At 44.1% G+C, this 14,929-nt stretch overlaps 1 protein-coding gene across 2 annotated transcripts; it reads right to left on the reverse strand.

Moving 5' to 3' along the window:
* Positions 1-353: 353 nt before the first annotated feature.
* Positions 354-13,876, reverse strand: LOC111958213 (protein FAM219A). 2 transcript variants are annotated; one of them, XM_023979417.2, is made up of 6 exons: positions 13,593-13,876; positions 12,425-12,527; positions 10,329-10,431; positions 10,015-10,095; positions 9,772-9,826; positions 354-922 (listed from the first exon to the last, which is right to left on the reverse strand). In XM_023979417.2, the coding sequence occupies exons 1-6, from the start codon at positions 13,659-13,661 to the stop codon at positions 764-766; spliced, it is 570 nt and encodes a 189-aa protein (XP_023835185.1). In that variant the 5' UTR covers positions 13,662-13,876; the 3' UTR covers positions 354-763. The 2 variants fall into 2 exon arrangements, with proteins under 2 accessions (XP_023835185.1, XP_023835184.1); XM_023979416.2 differs by having other exon boundaries at positions 9,751-9,826; positions 13,593-13,824.
* Between the last annotated feature and the right edge of the window lie 1,053 nt (positions 13,877-14,929).

Genomic DNA, 14,929 nt, shown 5'->3' on the forward strand with positions numbered 1-14,929 from the left:
ACCCAGACAAATTCAAATGTGCAAGAATTATACATTCAAAAGTGATAAATCAATGAGGAATGGACAAAATAGCAGTGTGCAGTAGTAAAATGCGGGAACAAACAGCCAATTCAGATAAATCTCCCAATCCACTTACAGTAGGCGCTCATCATGCATGTCATCCCTTTGCAATACATTCATCCCTAAAAACCAAAACCATAAATACCCCAAACCAATAAAAAATAAGAAAGAGGGCAAGAATGTAGACTGAATGAGTGTATTGACCAGGCCGGTGCTACACAACCCTGCTTTCAGTACCAAATTACAGATACCAGATATACATAAACTGATATGCATCTTCAAAAAACACCCCAGCATGTACAATCATACAGATCCTTCAAATAAAAAGTCCATGACCAATAAAAGAAACGGGATAAAACGCAATAAATATGACCTTGAAGTCAGGAAGCAGAGCAGCTTTGATCACCAGCAGTTACAATAATATGTCTTATTCTTAGGGACATGAAAATGATTTTGTAATCATTTTCACTTGTATAACACAATATTGGCCCGGAGGAGGCATCTGAGAGGCCTCAAACACAAACAGAAGTGCATGTCCTACCATAGGAGGAAGTAATCACTGTTAGTCGTATTTGAAAATGTTTGTGTATTTTTGTCTTAATTTTCCTCGTCTTAATTATTTGTTGTCGTATAATTATCATGTTCTGTCAATTCTCTCTGTCGCTGCTCTAGTGACAGAGTGAACATATGGCGCATGTGTGAGCTACTGGATTTGACAGGCGGTGGAGGAAGTGGCTTGGCAGCACATGCAGGTGGGGTTGACAGATTTGGGCGGGATCAGATCCAGGTCCTCGTCGTCAGGGATCTCGTCCAGCCGGTAACCATCCTTCAACAGCTGGATATTCAGGTCCTGGTTGATTTGCTGCGAGGGTGGAGATAATGGACATGTTACTAGGGGTGTAGGGGATTGTCAGCCATGTTACTAGAGGCTGTAGGGAATTGTCAGCCATGTTACTAGGGGCTGTAAGGGATTGTCAGCCATGTTACTAGGGGTGTAGGGGATGGTCAGCCATGTTACTAGGGGTGTAGGGGATTGTCAGCCATGTTACTAGGGGCTGTAAGGGATTGTCAGCCATGTTACTAGGGGTGTAGGGGATTGTCAGCCATTTTACTAGGGGTGTAGGGGATTGTCAGCCATGTTATTAGAGGGTAGGATATTGTCAGTCATGTTACTAGGGGCTGTAGGGGATGGTCAGCCATGGTTACTAGGGGTGTAGGGGATTGTCAGTTCATGTTACTAGGGCTGTAAGGGATGTCAGCCATGTTACTAGGGGTGTAGGGATGGTCAGCCATTGTACTAGAGGTGTAGGAGATGGTCGCCATGTTACTAGGGGTGTAGGGGATGGTCAGCCATGTTACTAGGGTGTAGGGGATGGTCAGCCATGTTACAGGGGTGTGGGGATGGGTCAGCCATGTTACTAGGGGTGTAGGGGATGGTCAGCCATGTTTTACTAGGGGTGTAGGGATGGTCAGCCATGTTACTATAGGTGTAGGATATTGTCAGCCATGTTACTAGGGCTGTAGGGGATGGTCAGCCATGTTTACTAGGGGTGTAGGGGATGGCAGCCATGTTACTAGGGCTGTAAGGGATTGTCAGCCATGTTACTAGGGGTGTAGGGGATGGTCAGCCATTTACTAGGGTGTAGGGATGGTCAGCCATGTTACTAGTGGTGTAAGGGATGGTCAGGCATGTTACTAGGGGTGTAGGGGATGGTCAGCCATGTACTAGGGTGTAGGGATTGTCAGCCATGTTACTAGGGTGTAGGGGATTGTCAGCCATGTTACTTAGGGGTGTAGGGGATGGTCAGCCATGTTACTAGGGTGTAGGGGATGGTCAGCCATGTTACTAGGGTGTAGGGGATGGTCAGCCATGTTACTAGAGGTGTAGGATATTGTCAGCCATGTTACTAGGGGTGTAGGGGATTGTCAGCCATGTTACTAGAGGTGTAGGATTGTGTCAGCCATGTTACATGGGCTGTAGGGGATGGTCAGCCATGGTATTAGGGGTGTAGGGGATTGTCAGCCATGTTACTAGGGGTGTAGGGATTGTCAGCCTGTTACTAGGGCTGTAGGGGATGGTCAGCCATGTTACTAGGGGTGTAGGGATGGTCAGCCATGTTACTAGGGGTGTAGGGATGGTCAGGCATGTTACAGGGCTGTAAGGGATTGTCAGCCATGTTACTAGGGTGTAGGGGATGTCAGCCATGTTACTAGGGGCTGTAAGGGATTGTCAGCCATTTTTACTAGGGGTGTAGGGGATGGTCAGCCATGTTACTAGGGGTGTAGGGGATTGTCAGCCATGTTATAAGAGGTGTAGGATATTGTCAGCATGTTACTAGGGCTTAGGGAATGGTCAAGCCTGTAGTGGGGGCTAGGGGGGATGTTACTAGGGTGTAGGGATGTCAGCCATGTTATTATGGGGCTGTAAGGGATTGTCAGCCATGTTACTAGGGGTGTAGGGATGGTCAGCCATGTTACTAGAGTGTAGGATATTGTCAGCCATGTTACTAGGGTGTAGGGGATGGTCAGCCATGTTACTAGAGGCTGTAGGAGGATTGTCAGCCAGTTACTAGAGGTGTAGGAGATTGTCAGCCATGTTACAGGGGCTGTACGGGATGGTTGTCATCTGTACTAGGGGTAGGGGATGGTCAGGCATGTTACCTAGGGCTGTAGGGGATGGTTAGTTATGTTCCTAGGGGATGTATGGATGGTCAGGCATGTTACTAGGGCTGTAGGGGATGGTTAAGTCTATGTTACTAGAGTGGTAGGAGTTGTCAGCCATGTTACTAGGGCTGTAAGGGATGGTTAGTTAGGTTACTAGAGGTGTAGGATGATTGTCACCATGTTACTAAGGGGCTGTAGGGAATGGTCAGCATGTTACTAGAGGTGTAGGGATTGTCAGCCATGTTACTAGGGGTCTGTAGGGGATGGTTAGTCATCTTACTAGGGGTGTAAGGGATGGTCAGGCATGTTACTAGGGCTGTAGGGATGGTCAGGCATGTTATAGGGGCTGTAGGGGATGGTTAGTTATGTTCCTAGGGATGTAGGGTTGTCAGCCATGTTACTAGGGCTGTAGGGGATGGTCAGGCATGTTACTAGGGTGTAGGGATGTCAGCCATGTTACTAGGGTGTAGGGGATGGTCAGTCACGTTACTAGTGGTGTATGGGATGGTCAGTCATGTTACTAGGGCTGTAGGGGATGGTCAGGCATGTTACTAGGGCTGTAGGGGATGGTCAGTCATTTACTAGGGGTGTAGGGGATGGTCAGTCACGTTACTAAGAGGTGTAGGGGATGGTCAGGCATTTACTAGGGGGTGTAGGGGATGGTCAGGCATGTTACTAGGGGCTAGGGGATGTCGGATGTACTAGGGTGTAGGGATGGTCAGGCATTTACTAGGGGTGTAGGGATGGTCAGGCATGTTACTAGGGTGTAGGGGAATGGTCAGGCATGTTACTTAGGGGATGCGTAGGGGATGGTCAGGCATGTTACTAGGGGTGTAGGAATGGTCAGGCATGTTACTAGTGGTGTAGGGGATGGTCAGGCATGTTACTAGTGGGTAGGGATGGTCAGGCATGTTACTAGGGTGTAGGGGATGGTCAGGCATGTTACTAGGGCTGTAGGTGATGGTCAGTCATCTTACTAGGGCTGTAGGGGATGGTCAGGCATGTTACTAGTGTGTAGGGGATGGTCAGGCATGTTACTAGAGGTGTAGGAGATTGTCAGCTGTACTAGGGGTGTAGGGGACTGGTCCAGCCATGTTACAGAGGTGTATGGGATGGTCAGTCATCTTACTAGGGTGTAGGGGATTGGCAGGCATGTTACTAGAGGTGTAGGGGATGGTCAGTCAATGTTACTAGGGTGTTAGGGATGGTCAGGCATGTTACTAGAGTGTAGGGGATGGTCAGTCATCTTACTAGGGTGTAGGGGATGGTCAGGCATGTTACTAGGGTGTAGGGATGGTCAGTCATGTTACTAGAGGTGTAGGGAATGGTCAGGCATGTTACTAGGGGTGTAGGGGATGGTCAGGCATGTTACTAGAGGTGGGATGTCAGTCATGTTACTAGGGGTGTAGGGGATGGTCAGTCATCTTACTAGGGGTGTAGGGGATGGTCAGGCATGTTACTAGAGGTGTAGGGGATGGTCAGCATGTTACTAGAGGTGTAGGGATGGTCAGTCATGTTACTAGGGCTGTAGGGATGGTCAGTCATCTTACTAGGGTGTAGGGAATGGTCAGCCATGTTACTAGGGCTGTAGGGGATGGTCAGTCATCTTACTAGGGTGTAGGGGATTCAGGCATGTTACTAGGGGTGTAGGGGATGGTCAGTCATGTTACTAGAGGTGTAGGGGATGGTCAGGGCATGTTACTAGGGTGTAGGGGATGGTCAGGCATGTTATAAGGGGTGTAGGGGATGGTCAGGCATGTACTAGAGGTGTAGGGGATGGTCAGTCATGTTACTAGGGGTGTAGGGGATGGTCAGCATCTTTACTAGGGTGTAGGGGATGGTCAGGCATGTTACTAGAGGTGTAGGGAATGGTCAGGCATGTTACTAGAGGTGTAGGGGGATGTCAGTCCATGTTACTAGGGGCTGTAGGGGATGGTCAGTCATCTTACTAGGGTGTAGGGGATGGTCAGCCATGTTACTAGGGTGTAGGGATGGTCAGGCATGTTTACTAGAGGTGTAGGGGATGGTCAGTCCATTGTTACTAGGGGTGTAGGGATGGTCAGCCATGTTACTAGGGTGTAGGGGATGGTCAGGCATGTTACTAGGGTGTAAGGGGAGGTCAGCAATGTTACTAGGGGTGTAGGGGATGGTCAGTCATGTTACTAGAGGTGTAGGGGATGGTCAGTCATCTTACTAGGGGTGTAGGGGATGGTCAGTCATGTTACTAGAGGTGTAGGGGATGGTCAGTCATCTTACTAGGGATGGTCAGGCATGTTACTAAGGGGCAGTGTTGGAGGTAACACGTTTACAAATGAATGCGTTATGTAATCAGATTAGTTTTATTAGTAAGGGAATAAAGTAATGCGTTACTTTTTCAAATTGGGTAATATTATTACAGTTACTTTGTCAAACAACGTGTGCGTTACTTTCAGAATCATATCTCTACCGGGCGTGTGTTTCCATGATGGAATCTCAACTTGTTTCCTCATTTAGTTCTCGAAGCGAGTGGAGAAAGGCTGTGCTGTCCACAGAAATGTACAGAGGGCGCACCGCTGATCTTTGCCATTGTCGCTTCTGTGATACAGTAGCAAAGCCCAGGGAGGGCTTTCCCGTCTAGTGGCAAGTGTGCACTCTATACATCTCTATGGGTCCGTGTACGAGCGATCTATAACCAGAACTGGCAGCCCGAGAGAAAGATTTTTAATGAAAAGATTGGAAATCTGTACAGATGTTTGGCTTACAGTATACAGAATATGGCTAATCAAGCACCCCATATATAGCGCAGCACTTGTAGACTACCACAGGAAAGCAGCGCCACAGATGAAAGGAGAAACTACAGTAGTGATCAAACCTGAGTTAGTAAGTAACCAATCCTTGGTAGAGCACACATGGCTCGCCTTGCTCCCTCTGACAGTAAAACAAACATTGAGATTTTTTTCTTGAAAGTAACGCAAAATAATATAGCTAGTAATATAACACTTTACTTTCCACACTAAGTAATATTGTAAAGTAACAAGTAATATGTAAAGTATTACTTTTACATGCAAATAATCCCAACCTTGCTAAGGGGTGTAGGTGATTGTCAGTCACGTTACTAGGGGGTGTAGGGGATGGTCAGTCACGTTACTAGGGGGTGTAGGTGATTGTCAGTCACGTTACTAGGGGGTGTAGGGGATGGTCAGTCACGTTACTAGGGGGTGTAGGGGATGGTCAGTCACATTACTGAGGCTGAAGAAATGTTACCATAGACTTAAAAAGGCTGGTTAGTAGAGTCTTCAAGGAGTACCCATCATGTAACTAAGGCTAGTCATATTGTTACACAGGGAAATCAATGAACACTATGACTTATCACAGATACAAAAAAGTTACTGGAGTCTACTTACTTCAGTGATCATATCAGGAAACCAGGAAATAGTCTTCGTACAATAGCTAAATGGTTTCATGATAAAGACATAAGGCTAAAATAATGAATGTAAGTGGCTTAGAGAATGAGTCAGTTGTGGTGTTGGTTTGATATTTGGATAATGAATATAGGTAGCCTGAATTTCTATCCAACAGTAATCTGCATTTACTGTAATTAGGTTTGTGAAGGGAAAGAACCTTGAGATTGTGAGTGTGTTGGGGAGTGAGTGGCAATGGCTTGGCATGACTGTAAAGCCCATTACAGATACAATGGCCGAGATGAGACAAGATGGTTTAATGCAGTTTTAGAACAAAGTTTGCTTGATCTAAACAGTCTAGTTTCAGAACGTCTCATGTCGGCTAAAGATTTGAAAAGAGACAGGTCCGTTTAGAAAATCAGAGAACAGTACGCAGAAGTTCTGTGTTTAGTCCAGCAGTTAGCTAGCTAGGCAAGCAGACAGCTACCTAGCTACTGTCAGATCCCAAATTATTGGCAGCTATGACAATGATTAGCAAAGATTGCATAAATTAAATAATACAAATACTGAGCTATATTGTATGCTCAAACATTTTTGAAAATTATATTATTTCATACTAATATACTAACAGTTGCTCAGAGAAATACATTTTGTTTAATAAATCTCAAAAAGACAGGAGTTAAAATGATTGGCACCCCTGTTTTTAATACTCCAGCACCCACTCCTTCATTTTTGCTAAAACGTTTTATGAGATTGGAGAACACATTGGGAGGGATCTTAGACCATTCATCCATACAGAATCTTTCAAGATCCTTGATATCCTTCGTCTGTGTATATGGACTGCCATTTTCAATTTAGACCACTGGTTTTCATTGGGGTTCATCTCCGGAGACGGAGGTGGCCATTGCAAAATGTAGATTTTGTTGGTCAATTAACGTGTGCTTGGGGTTGCTGTAAAATCCACTTGTGGCAGAGTTTCAGCCTCCTGGCAGTGGAAACCAGTTTTTTTTCTAAAATGTTCAGATACTTGGTAAAGTTCATGATGGCGTTGACCTTAACAAGGGCACCAGGACCAGTGGAAGCAAAATATCCCCATAACATCAAAGATCTCCACCATATTTTACAGTAGGTATGAGGTTATGAGGCTTTTTTCCATCAACGTAACATTGCAAAAATCTGAAACTTCCTGTCCAAAAATGATGCAGAAAAATTAATCCATGCTTTTGTTACTTCTAGGTTAGACTACTGTAATGCTCTTCTTTCCGGCTACCCGGATAAAGCACAAAATAAACTTCAGTTAGTGCTAAATACAGCTGCTAGAATCCTGACTAGAACCCCAAAATTTGATCATATTACTCCAGTGCTAGCCTCCCTACACTGGCTTCCTGTTAAGGCAAGGGCTGATTTCAAGGTTTTACTGCTAACCTACAAATCATCACATGGGCTTGCTCCTACCTATATTTCCGATTTGGTCCTGCCGTACATACCTACACGTACGCTACGGTCACAAGACGCAGGCCTCTTAACTGTCCCTAGAATTTCTAAGCAAACAGCTGGAGGCAGGGCTTTCTCCTATAGATCTCAATTTTTATGGAATGGTCTGCCTAACCATGTGAGAGACGCAGACTCGGTCTCAACTTTTAAGTCTTTACTGAAGACTCATCTCTTCAGTGGGTCATATGATTGAGTGTAGTCTGGCCCAGGAGTGTGAAGGTGAACGGAAAGGCTCTGGAGCAACGAACCGCCCTTGCTGTCTCTGCCTGGCCGGTTCCCCTCTCTCCACTGGGATTCTCTGCCTCTAACCCTATTACAGGGGCTGAGTCACTGGCTTACTGGTGCTCTTTCMTGCCGTCCCTAGGAGGGGTGCGTCACTTGAGTGGGTTGAGTCACTGACGTGATCTTCCTGTCTGGGTTGGCGTCCCCCCCCCCCTTGGGTTGTGCCGTGGCGGAGATCTTTGTGGGMTATACTYGGCCTTGTCTCAGGATGGTAAGTTGGTGGTTGAAGATATCCCTCTAGTGGTGTGGGGGCTGTGCTTTGGCAAAGTGGGTGGGGTAATATCCTTCCTGTTTGGCCCTGTCCGGGGGTATCATCGGATGGGGCCACAGTGTCTCCTGACCCCTCCTGTCTCAGCCTCCAGTATTTATGCTGCAGTAGTTTATGTGTCAGGGGGCTAGGGTCAGTTTGTTATATCTGGAGTACTTCTCCTGTCTTATCCGGTGTCCTGTGTGAATTTAAGTCTCTCTAATTCTCTCTTTCTCTCTTTCTTTCTCTCTCTCGGAGGACCTGAGCCCTAGACCATGCCTCAGGACTACCTGGCATGATGACTCCTTGGTGTCCCCAGTCCACCTGGCCGTGCTGCTGCTCCAGTTTCAACTGTTCTGCCTGCGGCTATGGAACCCTGACCATTTATGAACATTTGAACATCTTGGTCATGTTCTGTTATAATCTCCACCCGGCACAGCCAGAAGAGGACTGGCCACCCCTCATAGCCTGGTTCCTCTCTAGGTTTCTTCCTAGGTTTTGGCCTTTCTAGGGAGTTTTTCCTAGCCACCGTGCTTCTACACTTGCATTGCTTGCTGTTTGGATTTTTAGGCTGAGTTTCTGTACAGCACTTTGAGATATCAGCTGATGTACGAAGGGCTATATAAATACATTTGATTTGATTTGATTTTCTGCTTATGCATCTGTTTTTCGACGCCAAACCCACCACTGGTATTCATGGCCAGAGAACTCTATTTTCATGTCATCTGACCATAGCACTGGTTCCAATTCAAGTGTCGATGCCATTTAGCAAACTCAAGCCGGTGCAATGGTCAGATGACTTGAAAATAAAGCTATTTGGAAAGACTGATAACCCTAAACACACATCAAAATCCACAAAGAAATTGTTAATTGATCACAAAATCAATTAATGGCAATGGCCATCTCAAATCTCCGGACTTGAACCCCATTGAAAACCTGTGGTTTAACTTAAGAGGTTAGTCCATAAGTGCAGACGAAGGATATCGAGGATCTGGAAAGAGTCTGTATGGAGGAATAGTTTAAGATCCCTCCCGAAGTGTTCTCCAATCTCATATAACATTTAAGAAAAAGGCTCAGTGCCAAGGATGCTAGATTATTGAAAACAGGGGTGCAAATATTTTAACTCTATCTTTTAGAGATTTGTTTTATTACTTGTTAAACAAAATTTCTTTCTCTGAGCAATTGTATTAGTATAAATTAATACAATTGTACTATTTGCATACAATATTGTTCAGTATTTGTATATTTTTTAGCTCATCTTTATCAAGGGTGCCAATAATATTGAATCTGACTGTATTTTGCTGCAGTTAGCTAGCTAGCCTAGCAGAATGTGTGCCCTATTTCTGGTGCATGTATTTCATGATGCTCGTTTGCTACAACACCTTGCTACAACCAGTGGCAACTTTGTTTCAAAGTTGTATTATGTCATTGTAGAGGTACCGTCACCATGGAAACGGTCTCAACAGCGTGTCTCGAAATGTTTTATTTGAATGCAGCTGTCTTTAGTCAGCTGTTCTACACAAAATTCTAAAACGGGTCAGTTTTGTCTTGCCTAGTCTCTCCTTATGACGGCTGCTGTATCTTTACTGGGCTTAAGTAGTGTTACCCAGAGTGCATAGGTACCTGGGCCCTCACACATCTCACCTCGGCTGAGGAGTATCCCGATGAGGAGTATCTGGACATGTCGAAGTCATCGTCACTGCAACATAAATGGAAGTGTATGGTCATTTGCATAGATTAATGTCATCACTGTTGATCTTATATTTATTTTCACCTCACACACTGCCCATAACCTAAATTCTGTATCTACAGTATGTTGGCAGATCTGAGACTAAAGGGTGATGGTGGACATTTCTGTGTATGACAGTCATTGATGTTGTCACATACCTGTCTGTATCTATGGCAACCAGGGGCTTCTCATCAGGGCTCTGGTCTAAGGAGGAGTAGCCCTTATTGGGCACCACCAGCCTGTGGAGAGGGAGAGAGTGAAAGAGAGAGGGAAGAGTTATAGGTGGGCAGGAGAGTGAGTACACAAGGAAGAAGAGGTGGAACAGACCAGGATGAAAAAAAAGAGTGAGTGAGTGAAAGAAACAGGAGAGGTTGAAGATACCAGTGAAGAGGGAGATAGGGAGAAATAAAACAAAAAATAATGCAGGGCCAAAATCAAGAAGGCCATAATCAGGACCGAGGTCAGCTCTCACCGTGTTCTGGCCATCACATTGTTTTTCTTCGGCTGCTGGTTCACTGGACTACCTGCATTGCCATTCTTCAGTGATCCCTTCCTGGCCAGCTCGCGCTGTTTCTCTGCACATCACAGAATGTGACATTAGAGTATGAACAAAAAAACACTGAGTTTACAAAACATTTCCTAATATTGAATATCGCGCTAAGAACAGGGTCAGTTTGTTGGGGCATGACTCTACAAGGAGTCGAAAGAATTCCACAGGGATTCTGGCCCATGTTGACTCCAATGCTTTCCAAAGTTGTGTCAAGTTGGCTGGACCATTTTTGATACGCACGGGGAACTGTTGAGCGTGAAAAACCAAGCAGCGTTGCAGTTCTTGACACACTCAAACTTGTGCGCCTGGCACCTACTACCATACCCCGTTCAAAGTCACTTAAATATTTTGTACTTGCCCATTCAGCCTCTGAAAGGCACACATACACAATCCATGTCTCAATTGTCTCAAGGCTTAAAAATCCTTCTTTAACCTGTCTCCTCCCATTCATCTACACTGATTGAAGTGGATTTAACAAATAAGATCAATAAGGGATCTTAGCTTTCACCTGCATTCACCTGGTCAGTCTAAGTCATGTTTTGTACACTCAGTGTATACAGTACGGTCACAGACAAAATCCTGGCATGCCAGCTCTCAGCTGACCAGTTTCCTGACACCATTAAACTGGTCATCTGGTTTTGGCCTACCACTTTGCGCCTAAGCCGTTGTTGCTCCTAGACATTTCCACTTCACAATAACAGCACTTACAGTTGACAGGGGTAGCTCTAGCAGGGCAGATATTTGCTATCCATACATTTTAAAAACAAGAAAATTATGTTGTCTGGTTTGCTTAATATAAGGAATTTGAAATTATTTAAACTTTTACTTTTACTTTCGATACTTACAGTAAGTATATTTTAGTAATAACGTTTACTTTTGATAATTATGTATATTTAAAACCAAATACTTTTAGACTTTTACTCAAGTAGTAATTTACTGGGTGACTCACTTTTACTTGAGTCATTTTCTATTAAGGTATCTTTACTTTTACTCAAGTATGACAATTGGGTACTTTTTCCACCATTGCCCTGTATATAACTTACTTACTTTCTCGTGTTCTTCTTATTTATATTTCTTGTGTGTTTTTGATTACTGAATTGTTGGGAAAGAGCTCGCGAGAAAGGCATTTCACTGTACCTGTGCACGTGACAATACAAACATGAAACATGAGACAGCTAGAAATATTTTTTTTTATAATATTTTTTTGTGATGCTTGCATTCAATTGTCACTCCCTGTTGCACACAATAAGCTTCCATTCCCCCTGTCACAAGGGAATTCATGGCTGATTTAAGATGAAATGTTCAACCGTGTTATGGTCAACCCTGTTACTTTATTTGGCACTTAATAGGCACTTACTATAGTCCTTTTTTAATTTAAACTCTTGAGAGTTACACTTCTAAAAATGCAATGAATTGGTGGAATGACCCAGTATCCAAATCTGTGGGTGATGTGTTCCACTTGTGGGGAAAACTTTCACTCAAATAAATGTTTTACAATCTTAATGTTGCATCACGCACAGACGGGGAGGGAAACAGTGTTCAGACGTCAGGCTAATGGCTGCAGTGGGCTAGCTTGAGGTTTTGATATATCAGACCTTCTGGGGCTTGGGGCGGAAATCTGTGGGACCAAGACTTTCCAAAAAATAGGAGTCCCTCCCTCATCGCATATGTTATGGGAACATATTTGTTGAAAGGATATCATGAGGATCGATTGGTCATCAAAGACATGTCTTATTACGAAATTGCTAAATTTGCTACCTAAAATGCTCCTTTCTACTCTTGAGTCATTCAATAATTTTACAGACAGGACATCACAATGAGATGTGTCAATGTGTTTATATTTATGCCTTTAATTTTGGTAATATGGTTTTGGGGAATGATTGAGCCTTGACTCCAGTACACCTAGCCTTTGTATTGCTCCCCACATCTTTGTATTGCTCTCCAGTCATGACCCCTGTCCAAGGTGCTGAAATAAACAGAAGCGGGCAGTAGGTTCGGCTGAGCCTTCTTACACTCACCTATCTTCATCTGCAGAGGAGAGGGCTTGTAGTTAATAGTGACTGGCTCCTCCTCCCTCGTGTCTGAGTCTGCTTCGGAAGAAGCTGTGGATGATGCAGGGTCCTAGAGAGAGAGAGAGAGAGAGAGAGAGAGAGAGAGAGAGAGAGAGAGAGAGAGAGAGAGGACTCCCATACATATAAGCTGGGATGTTCATGACATTGTTTAGGCTAATAAATACAAGCCTAATACAATTCTGTCTCTCATTCACACACACATCAAAGGTTGTCAGGCAGTCACATCTTCATTGCACACAGTCCATTCATCGACTCCCATGATGCACATTTCACTCATAGCTCCCAAAAGCTACACCACTGCGGATAGAAAGACCCTTCAGTTGAATCTCGGTATTCTATTGCAGATAGGTTCAACTGTACTCCAGGGCCCCGAAAAACGAACTCTGTACAGCAAACAAAGATGGCCTACTGACGAGACACATCACTATATGCCTAACAACATCTTATGCGAACCAGTGGGTTTGATTCAGAGTTAAACACCACATATGATGTCGTGGAGGATACTGCTCCACGCAGTCTCTGCATGATGAAGAAATCGAACATCAGCTAGGCCTTACTTGCTCTGATAGGCTACCCGATTGCGTTGTAATGTTCAGTAAGAGCCTACAATTCAATAATAACGTCATCTGTCACATGCATTCCAATCAACTACTTGGGATTTTTGCAGTGACAGTGTTAAAGCTGGCCTTTGCCTCATAGGCCTATGCTTGTCCCCAGAGCGGATGTGCTTCTGCGAACGTGTAGGGATGTTTTTTTCGCCAGGTATCAGCGATGACACTACACAGCTCGCCATCTCAATCTCTTAAAAAAACGGATAGTCTGTTGATTGAGGTCTTCTCTAAATTCGCTTCTCATCGCAATAAAGCCAGGCATAATATTTTACTGACCTTATGGTTGCCTACCAAGAATAATGCTACATGTGTTACCTTTATCAGAGATAAAACATAAATGCTGCAAAATATCACCAGGCCAATATCTAAATTCAACAATCCATTATAGCCAGCATGTATGTTTTAAAACACCTAGTAGACTAGCTTAGTCGCATAATATAGGAACAGAATATATTAGCATATGCATTAATTTAACACCACAATGAAAAATACATTCCACTTACAAGTGTCTGAATCTCTCCCTGGACAGCGCTCGGAACCTGAAATCTATCTACTGGTATCTCTTCCATCATTTTGGCGACGTCTTCTACCGTTTATGCCTCGGTAATTATACGGCAGCGCCGTGTATTGGGCCAAAAGTGTGATTAGTTGTGCCTCAGATTTTCGGTTTCTCAGATTTCTAGAAATCTCTGCGATTCTCCGGTTCTCTGCCACATCCCAGCAGGCAGTATCTATGCAGTGGTAACCAGTCAGTAACTCAACCACCCACTTCCGGGTACAGATCCGTTAATCGGTCTCGCCCATAATGGTCTCGCCTTAACGCTGCCCGAGAATGAGCGTAAAACCGTTTCACCATTGCCTGACAATGTGGACCAGTGATTTTTTTACGGCATAACTCCAATAGAATCCACATTTGTAGCCTAGGTTATATACATCGATAAGTGCACTTGTCAATATGTATATACAGTACCAGTCAAAAGATTGGACACACCTACTCATTCCAGGGTTTTTCTTAATTTTTATATAGTGAAGACATCAACATGATGAAATAACACATATGGAATCATGTAGTAACCAAAAAAGTGTTAAACAAATAAAAAAAGGCATTTTATAGTTCAGATTCTTCAAAGTAGCCACACTTTGCCTTGATGACAGCTTTGCACACTCTTGGCATTCTCTCAACCAGCTTCATGAGGTAGTCACCTGGAATGAATTTAAATTAACAGGTGTGCCTTTTTAAAAGTTAATTTATGGAATTTCTTTCCGTCTTAATGCATTTGAGCCAATCGTTAACAGAAGATAGTCCGATTTGGTAAAAGACCAAGTCCATATTATGGAAAAAACTGCTCAAATAAGCAAAGAGAAACGAGAGTCTATCATTACTTTAAGACATGAAGGTCAGTCAATATGGAAAACTTTTAAAGTTCCTTCAAGTGCAGTCGCAAAAAACATCAAGCGCTATGAAGATACTGGCTCTCATGAGGACCGCCACAGGAAAGGAAGACCCAGACTTACCTCTGCTGCAGAGGACAAGTTCATTAGAGGTAACTGCACATCAGATTGCAACCCAAATAAATGCTTCACAGAGTTCAAGTAACAGACACAGCTCAACATCAACTGTTCAGAGGAGACTGCGTGAATCAGACCTTCGTTGGTAGAATTTCTGCAAAGAAACCACTACTAAACGACACCAATAAGAAAAAGAGACTTGCTTGGACCAAGAAACACAAGCAATGGACATTAGACCAGTGGAAATCTGTTCGTTGTTCTGATGAATCCACCTTTTAGATTTTTGGTTCCAAACGCTGTGTCTTTGTGAGACGCAGAGTAGGTGAACGGA

This window comes from Salvelinus sp. IW2-2015, linkage group LG33, assembly GCF_002910315.2.
Source record: "Salvelinus sp. IW2-2015 linkage group LG33, ASM291031v2, whole genome shotgun sequence".
NCBI classification, from domain to species: domain Eukaryota; kingdom Metazoa; phylum Chordata; class Actinopteri; order Salmoniformes; family Salmonidae; genus Salvelinus; species Salvelinus sp. IW2-2015.

Excerpts from the sequence above, each read along its gene's own strand:
- LOC111958213 (XM_023979416.2), bottom strand. The coding sequence starts at position 13,661 with ATGATGGAAGAGATACCAGTAGATAGATTTCAGGTTCCGAGCGCTGTC. Across the intron at positions 10,096-10,328 it reads AATGTGATGGCCAGAACACG|GCTGGTGGTGCCCAATAAGG; the intron begins GTGAGAGCTGAC and ends CCCTCTCCACAG. Across the intron at positions 9,827-10,014 it reads GTTGCCATAGATACAGACAG|TGACGATGACTTCGACATGT; the intron begins GTATGTGACAAC and ends TTTATGTTGCAG.